General features: G+C 52.5%; 2 protein-coding genes across 2 annotated transcripts in view; one reads left to right on the top strand and one right to left on the bottom strand.

Moving 5' to 3' along the window:
- Window positions 1-6: 6 nt before the first annotated feature.
- SHD (Src homology 2 domain containing transforming protein D) lies at window positions 7-7,251 on the top strand. The gene is made up of 6 exons (XM_010828141.1): window positions 7-424; window positions 1,661-1,766; window positions 1,846-2,034; window positions 3,889-4,012; window positions 5,468-5,587; window positions 6,862-7,251. Exons 1-6 carry the CDS (start codon window positions 125-127, stop codon window positions 7,046-7,048), a joined length of 1,026 nt encoding a protein of 341 aa, XP_010826443.1. The 5' UTR covers window positions 7-124; the 3' UTR covers window positions 7,049-7,251.
- A 737-nt stretch (window positions 7,252-7,988) lies between these two features.
- TMIGD2 (transmembrane and immunoglobulin domain containing 2) overlaps window positions 7,989-8,439 on the bottom strand; it is a 7,546-nt gene continuing 7,095 nt past the window's right edge. The window contains exon 5 of the mRNA XM_010828142.1: window positions 7,989-8,437. Within this exon, the coding sequence (XP_010826444.1) occupies window positions 8,097-8,437 (341 nt within the window). The 3' untranslated portion in view covers window positions 7,989-8,096. The remainder of the gene's footprint in view (window positions 8,438-8,439) is intronic.

Raw genomic sequence — 8,439 nt, forward strand, 5'->3', positions numbered from 1 at the left:
GATCTTTCTCCTCCTCCTTCCCCTCCTACCTTTTCCCTGGGGACCCTGCCGAGGGAGAGGGCCCAGAAGAGGGCATGCGGGTCCCCCGCTGACAGTGGCCAGGTTTGGGGTGACACGCGCTCAGATGGCCAAGTGGCTCCGAGACTACCTGAGCTTTGGCGGTCGGCGGCCCCCTCCGCAGCCGCCCACCCCCGACTACACCGAGAGCGACATCCTGCGGGCCTACCGCGAGCAGAAGGATCTGGACTTTGAAGACCCCTACGAGGACGCCGATAGCCGCCTAGAGCCCGATTCCTCCGGGGGGCCCGGGGACTCCAAGGGCCCTGGAGACGCGAAGTACGACTCTCCAAAGCACCGGCTCATCAAGGTGGAGGCAGTCGACATTGCCAGAGCCAAGGTCTTGCTGGGAAGCCCTGGGGAAGAGGTGCGTGGCTAAGTTCCCTAAGCTGGGTGGGCCCCGGAGACTGGGTGGGGAGGGCCAGGCTGGCTCCCCCACCCTGGATTTTGGGGATCTTCTTTAGGTGTTATCCCAGGGGCAGACCAGGCCACCAGCCCACTTCCCCCAATCCCCCACCTGCTTGGCAGTTTGATGTCTGTCTCCTTTCAATTCACAGTACTGGTTGCCCGCCTCCCTCTGTCATTGGCTTTGTACCCCTTTCCTCCAGCTTCCTAAGTTCCCCCTTCTGGATCCCTTCCCCCAGCTTCCCTTCCTCTTAGAAGCTGAAGGGATCTTCCTCAAACAGATCTGAGTGAGTCGGTTTCCTATGGGGCACTTCAACATCTTCACCACCCCTCTCCACCCTTCCTCTGTTACACCCATTTTACAGAAGTGGAAACTGAGGCTCACAGAAGAAAAGTGACTGGCCCCAGGTCACATGGCTCTAACTTGTTTAGAACTTGAACCAGACTTGCTTCCAATGCCCATACTTTTTTTTCCCAGTATTTTTCCTAAATGATCAGAAGGTCCACCATACACCATCAGCAGAGACAGAAAAGACTTCAAGGGGAATTATGGGAGGCTGTGTCTGGTAGTGGGGCTTCTCTGGTGGCTCAGATGGTAAAGAATCTGCTTGCAATTCAGGAGATCCGGGTTCCATCCCTGGGTCAGGAAGATCCCCTGGAGAAGGAAATGGCAACCCACTCCAGTATTCTCACCTGGAAAATCCCATGGGCAGAGGAGCCTGCCTGGTAGTGGTTAATGGCACAGAGAAAGGTAGGAGGAGGCAGGGACTCGGGGAAGCAGACAACCTAGGATCAAACGCTGCCTCTGACTTATCAGCTGTGTGACCCTGAGCAAGTCACTTCCCTGTATGTGCCTTGGTTTCCTTATCTGTAAAATGGGGATAAAGTACTTACTGAGTGTTGGTACTACCAGTAAATATATTTGAAGTCTTTTGGAACAGTACTGGCGCCTGATAAATATTAAAATGATTGAAGGAGGGAGGTAGGGGTCAGAGGAAGAGAGCAAGGGATGATCTACTTGCAAACACTTGTGGGTGGAAAAAAAAAAAAAACCACTTGCTTGGACAGCATGTGTCAGATAGATCAGAGACAGCAGGCAAGAGGTGTACTGTACCCATGCTGGGCACAGCATGGGTACCCAGAGCTAGGCTTGGTCCCCCTGAGTCCTTGACCCCCTCTCTTGCCTTTCTCTGTCCAGTCAAAAGTCGACACCGAGTATTCGGACCCCTTTGATGCCCAGCCCCATCCACCACCCCCGGATGATGGCTACATGGAGCCCTACGATGCCCAACGGGTCATGAGTGGTGAGTAAGCAGGGCTTGGAGGGAAGGTGACAGGCTCCCAGGTGGGAGTGGGAGCCGAGCAGTATCTTTGGTCTCCCAGAACTGCCATGCAGAAGGGTGCAGCTGTATGACACCCCTTATGAGGAGCAAGACCAAGAACTGGGAGATGGGCCCCCTTCAGGGCAGAAACCTCGACAGAGTCGGCTGCCCCAGGAAGATGAGCGGCCAGCAGATGAGTATGACCAGCCCTGGGAGTGGAAGAAAGACCATATCTCCAAGGCGTTTGCAGGTGATTCTCTTACCCTGATTTCTGAAGATCCGTGTCCCTCTATTTTCTGCTCTGGTCATGTCCCCTGTTGCAACTAACAAAGTAAACCTCCATCACTTGTCACTTTGGTAGTGTTAATTTTAGTGTTAATTCTCACTAAAGTGTGAATGACTGATAGTCATAAGTTTCTCTTTCCAGGAGAACCTGTATCCTCCTTGGAAACTGAAACCCCTTTAATTAATTTATTTATTTTTATTTTATTTTATTGACTATGCCATAAGGCTTGCAGGACCTTAGTTCACTGACCAGGGATTGAACCCAGGCCTTTGGTAGTGAAAGCAAGAAGTCTTAACCACTGGACCGCCAGGAAGTTCCCTGAAATCTCTTTTCGAATGCAGTGGAATCTACTCATTCTGCTCATACAGTGCAGGAATAGGCTTTGGTGTCAGGACTAGATCTGGGTTTGTGTCTCTTACGTGGGCTAATGACTTTATCTCCCTGAGTCTCAATACTCTAACTTGTACCTATTGAGTAGAGCACTTGTAAACTGAGTGCTAAAGTACTCAATTACACAGGAGCTTTGGGGAGGAGAGTAGCATTTCTTAGAGTCAGTTTCTGAGTTGGGTAAGCTTGGACAAGTCTCTGAACCTCAGTTTCCTCTTCTGTAGAAAGAGGAATAATAAGGTCACCTAAGGCTTCCCTTGGAGAAGGCAATGGTACCCCACTCCAGTACTCTTGCCTGGAAAATCCCACGGACAGAGGAGCCTGGTAGGCTGCAGTCCATGGGGTCGCTAAGAGTCGGACACGACTGAGCGACTTCACTTTCACTTTTCACTTTCCTGCATTGGAGAAGGAAATGGCAACCCACTCCAGTGTTCTTGCCTGGAGAATCCCAGAGACAGGGGAGCCTGGTGGGCTGCCGTCTATGGGGTCGCACAGAGTCGGACACGACTGAAGTGACTTAGCAGCAGTAGCAGTAGCAGCAAGGCTTCCCTTGTGGATCATCTGGTAATGAATCCACCTGCAATGTGGGAGACCTGGGTTCGATTCCTGGCTTGGGAAGATACCCTGGAGAAGGGAAAGGCTACCACTCCAGTATTCTGTCCTGGAGAATTCCATGGACTGTGTAAGTCCAGGGGGTCAGAAAGAGTCGGACACGACTGAGCAACTTCCACTTTTCACTTTCAAGTTAAGAAATAAACTTCAGGAAGAGTTGTGCGAACGCAAATCTGCCCAAGAAGTTGTATAACTGTGAGGGAAATTGGAGCTAGTGCCTCAGTCTACCAGTCTGTATATCAGGGGCGGTTGTCTAGCTCTGGGCTTTCCTGGTGGCTTAGACGGGAGAGAATCTGCCTGTAATGCGGGAGACCCAGGTTTGATCCCTGATCGGGAAGATCCTCTGGTGAAGGAAATGGCAACCCACTCCAGTATTCTTGCCTGAAGAATACCAAGGACAGAGGAGCCTGGTGGTCTACAGTCCATGGGATCGCAAAGAGTTGGACACGACTGAGCGACTAACACATTCTACATTCTCTGTGACTTGGCCAAAATCTCGCGGAACTTCCCACTTGCCCCTCTAGCCACGTCCCCTGCTCTCTGATTTATCATTCAGGGAACTGGCCACCCTTCGATGCCACCAGATTCGGGAATGACCACACCCCTTTCTTCTGAAGGCCTAATTGGTTGCCTCGGTCGTACCCAACTCCCCCCCCCCCCGCCCCAACCTTTAAACCCAACCCCCCTCTTCTTCTGGATTCTGATAGGTTGCCCTAAGCTGGCACCGCCTTCCTACTGAAATTCCATTGGCTTGTTCCTATCCCACCCTCTTGAGATAGGCGGGACTTAACCATTTTCTCTTTAAACCTTCTCCTCCAGTTCAGTTTGACAGTCCAGACTGGGAAAGAACCTCGGGCTCAGCCAAGGAGCTCCGGAGACCGCCGCCCAGAAGCCCCCAGCCTGCAGAGCGCGTGGACCCGACCCTGCCCCTGGAAAAACAGCCGTGAGTGAGGAAGCTGAAGGTGGAAGAGCCGGGTTGAATCCCTCCCTGCCCCATACTAGTCACAGATTTCTCGGACCAGGGGGGCTGGAGGAACTTGGATTCATTCATTCACTTCATTCATTTCTTCAACTAATCTTCACTGGGTGACAGCGCCTCGTGTGCGCTAGACACCCAGCTCGGTGCAAAGCAAGAGCAGGTGTCTCCACTCCCTCTGGCCTCAGATTCTGGGTTCAAATCCCTTCTCTGTAATTTTTGGCTCCGTGACCTTGGGCAAGTCACTCAACCTCTCTGAAGCTCGGGCTCAACACTTCCAAGAGAGTTCCTGTCTCACACAGAATAGGGATTTCCTCCCTTTCCTTGGGTGGGATTTATAAGCCTGAGAGTGAAGAGACAAAAATCATTCTCACCCCCAAGAGATCTTTTGGTGAAAGTGGGAAGATCAAGACTTTGAAGGGGTTCCAACTTTAGGCTGGAATGAAGCTCACAAGCTGGGAAAGTCTGGGTGTTCTGTGTTCCTCTAGCCTAGATGTTCCTCAAAGAACTCCCTGAGCCTTGAGAGCCCAGCCCTGTGAGTACTAGGGCGTGTTTAGCACAGCCATTCCCAAACCTCTTAGGTGGGTGGTACAGGATTACCTAATTAACACAAGCATGGGGTATTTTCTTTCAATACAAACAACTTTTTGGTGCTCATTGGTCTTTGACACTTTGCTCCCTCTGTCTGAGCATGTTAAAGAAAAATATTATGTAAAGAATGTACAGGTAGGTGGGGATATGTTGCTGTTGTTCAGATGCAAAGTCGTATCTGACTCTTTGTGACCCCATGGACTGCAGCTCTCCAGGCTTCCCTCTCCTGCACCATCTCCCAGAGTTTGCCCAAGTTCATATCTGTTGAATCGGTGATGCCATTCAACCATCTCATCCTGTGTCCTCTTCTTCTTCTGCCTTCAGTCTTCCCCAGCATTAGGGTCTTTTCCAATGAGTCAGCTGTTAGCATCAGGTGGCCAAAGTATTGGAACTTCAGCTCAGCCTCAGTCCTTCCAAAGAGTATTCAGGGTTGATTTCCTTTAGCATTGACTGGTTTGATCTCCTTGCTGTCCAAGGGACTCTCAAGAGATACAGGATGCAGCAAATCTCCTGAAAGTGATGTGCAAGTGATGCAAGTTGGAGGGAGGGGTTGAGGACACCTGGGCACTCAGCTGAGGGAGGCTGCAAAGATCAAAGTCAAGGGTACATGTTGAATTGGAGGGAGAAGCTCCAGGTGGACCTGGGTTTACCTGACTCACAGAGAGACCCTTGTCTGCCTGAAAACCAAGTTCCTCTTGAGAAATCCAAGGGAATTTGTCTCCCTTGTTTGCCTGGGTGTCACAAGTCCTTGAATGAGCTGTGCCTACATCCAGCCCCAGGATGTGTTGGAAGGGGGATCGCCTTCAGGAGACATCTGTCCCCACCCCCTAGGTGGTTCCACGGCCTGCTGAGCCGGGCGGATGCCGAGAACCTCCTGTCACTCTGCAAGGAAGGCAGCTACCTTGTGCGGCTCAGTGAGAGCAGCCCCCAAGACTGCTCCCTGTCCCTCAGGTGAGACCCCAATCTTCTGGAGGGACAGAGGGTCACAGGACTGCATGCCTTCGACTGTCAAGCTTTTGACTGAACTCAGCTGGAGAAGAGGAGTGTGGCTCCAGGAGCCGATGGGTGGGATTTCCAGGGCAGATGGACAGAGCTTTCAGGCCAGTGGGTGGGGCTTATGGGAGCCGTGGGCAGAGCTTCTAGGTCAGAAGGTGGGGCTTTCAGAGAGGCTACCGGCATGGTTCCTACTGAGAATGAGCTCCCTGTCACTGGAGGTACGCAAGACAATGGAGAGGAAGCCATACAGTAAATCTAGAACTTCAGTGAGATGAGGAACTAGGTGTCCAAGTTTCCTCTGGACTCCTTCCAGGTTTAAAAGTATATCCATTTGTGTCGATTCAGGGCCAAAATCTCAGTGGCCCTGTAGACGTTTGAGTTTGATACCCTGGTTCTACGTGCTTCTCTGCCTAAGATTCTAAGTGTGTCTGATTACAAAACGCTCCTAAGATTCTACCAGGTTTCTGAGTGTGAGATTCCTAAAAGGTCAAGATTGAAGAGGGTTTGGAAGTAGGTTCATATCCTGCCTCTGCCACTTCCTAGCTGTGTGACCTCAGCTAAATCATTCAACCTCTCTGGGCCTCGGTTTCCTCATCTGTGAAACAAAGACAATAATAGCATCCAGTTTGTTTTAATACTACGATTAAAAGAGGGGGAAAGGTGAAAAAGTGTTGAGAAGAATCCCCAGGAAACAGGAAGCGCTTAATTCATACTAATGATGGTGATAGAATCATTTCCAGGTTCTATGTCATTCACCTACCAGAGATGTAAAGGAAAGGGACCCTAGGGAATTCCCTGGCAGTCCAGTGGTTAGGACTCCATGGGTGAGGGTACAATCAGGGAACTAAGATCCTTCAAGCCTCATGGAAAAGCCAAAAGCAAAAAAAAAAAAAAAAGGGGGGGGGTTGATTGAGGGTTACCTTGATTGAGGGTAACCAGGATGGGTAGCACAAGGGATCAGGAGGTTTGGAGAGAAAGTGCCCTTGTGTTCTTGGGGAGGGACCTCCAACTGGGAGGAACTCCAGCCTGTCTTCACAAGGGACAAGCGCAGAAGGCAACCCACAGTGTGGAACGAGTCAACAGCTTGATGCCAAGTGGCTGTTAACCAGAAATATTTGGGGATGCCAGGCTCGGGTTCCTAGGGTCCTCCAGGGAGTGGCTTTAGGCTTGGAGGGTGTGGGCGGGCCTGAAGTGCTGGGTACCCCTTCTGACCTGACCCCTGTCCCCAGGAGCAGCCAGGGCTTCCTGCACCTGAAGTTCGCGCGCACCCGAGAGAACCAGTTCGTGCTGGGTCAGCACAGCGGCCCTTTCCCCAGTGTGCCAGAGCTGGTGCTCCATTATAGCTCCCGCCCACTGCCCGTGCAGGGTGCCGAGCATCTGGCCCTCCTGTACCCGGTGGTCTCACAGACCCCCTGACCTGGAGCCTCAGCCCTGTACCCTGGGCTGTGAGACCCCAGATCACTGGCTGCAAATGTTGGAGGTCTTTCCAGTCCCGGGGGAGGCTGGATGGAGAGACCTCTGCTCCTCCAGTCCCTGCTCGGCCCCCTTCTGGGTTCTAGGGCCCAGAACTGTGTCTGGAACCCCTCCTCTGGCCTGGAAAATAAATAAGTTATTGTGTGTTTCAAGTGTTCTTTCTGGGAGGGGGAGCTCAGCCCCTGAAGGAAGAGGGGAGGCAGCCCTGTGGAGGGGAAGAGTATCCCCAGCTCCATGTTTTGGGGGTGGAGCCGGGGTTGGAGCCTGAATGGCTCACAGGGAGGGACCAACATTCAGAGAGCTGTTGACAGGCAGGGAGAGAGCTGTACGGCAGCAGATAAAACCTGGAGACAGCAAAGACCAGCTGATTAAAAAGATGGCGAAACCAAGGGGGTGAGGCTCTCAGGCCAACCCTGCCCCCACCCCGCCCCTCCTTCCTATCCTGGGCCGGTGGCCACGGGCTGCTGCTGCTGCTGCTGCTGCTGCTGCTGCCACCGAAAAAGGACATCTGTCCCCATGGAAACAGCAGACGTGGGGGAAGGGAGCCAGGCTCAGCTGGTGTCACTTCAAGGTGACAGTCGGGCAGGAGACCCCGGGGGGCTGACAAATGCCAGGAAGCCCCAATTTCCCCCCTCACCCCCTAAGTCCAAGCCTGCCTAGGGAGGGGGTAGACACCAGTTGGGGAGGGGGAGTGTTTCCAGCTCCAGGCACTGTTTAGAAGTGAGGGACATCACTTCTCTGCTAATTGGACATGACCCTCCAAGGATAAGAGGGGGAAAGCTTTCAAGCCCCCTCACCAGAGTTGTCCTCCAGGACCGCACCCCCCAGATGACTCCCTGATGGCTCAAATTTCTAGCACTGCCAAATTGCCACGGATACTGGCTTTGCTTTCTTCATGAACCTTTATTGGATGTTCTTGGGACAAGGGAGAGGTCTATCCTCAAAAACAAGGATGGGGTCTCTAGGATAAACTGCTGGACTCTGTGATCCCCTAGGAATAAGTCACATCTTTATATAGTCGCTGGGGGTAGGTCTTCTCTGGCTCTCCTGCGGTTCTGATTTCTCTTCCCACTTCAAGGAACCCTCTTGACCTTGGCTGCCCAGAGGAGCCTGGGCCAGGAGAGATTCTGACTGCAGAGATGGGGTGAATGGGTCTGGGACTGGGGCAAGATTTGGGAGCCATATGCGACTTGGGGTGCTGGGGGAAAGAGATCGAGTAGAAGCTTTGGCCCTTCTGATCCTCACTGTCCAGCACCTTCCTTTCCACAGGCCATGCCTTCTTCCTTGGGGCTCTCCGGGGCCGGTATAGGACGTTGCTGTAGATTGGACTGCCT

Source organism: Bison bison, unplaced genomic scaffold (assembly GCF_000754665.1).
Source record: "Bison bison bison isolate TAMUID 2011002044 unplaced genomic scaffold, Bison_UMD1.0 scf7180017864492, whole genome shotgun sequence".
Classification (NCBI taxonomy): domain Eukaryota; kingdom Metazoa; phylum Chordata; class Mammalia; order Artiodactyla; family Bovidae; genus Bison; species Bison bison.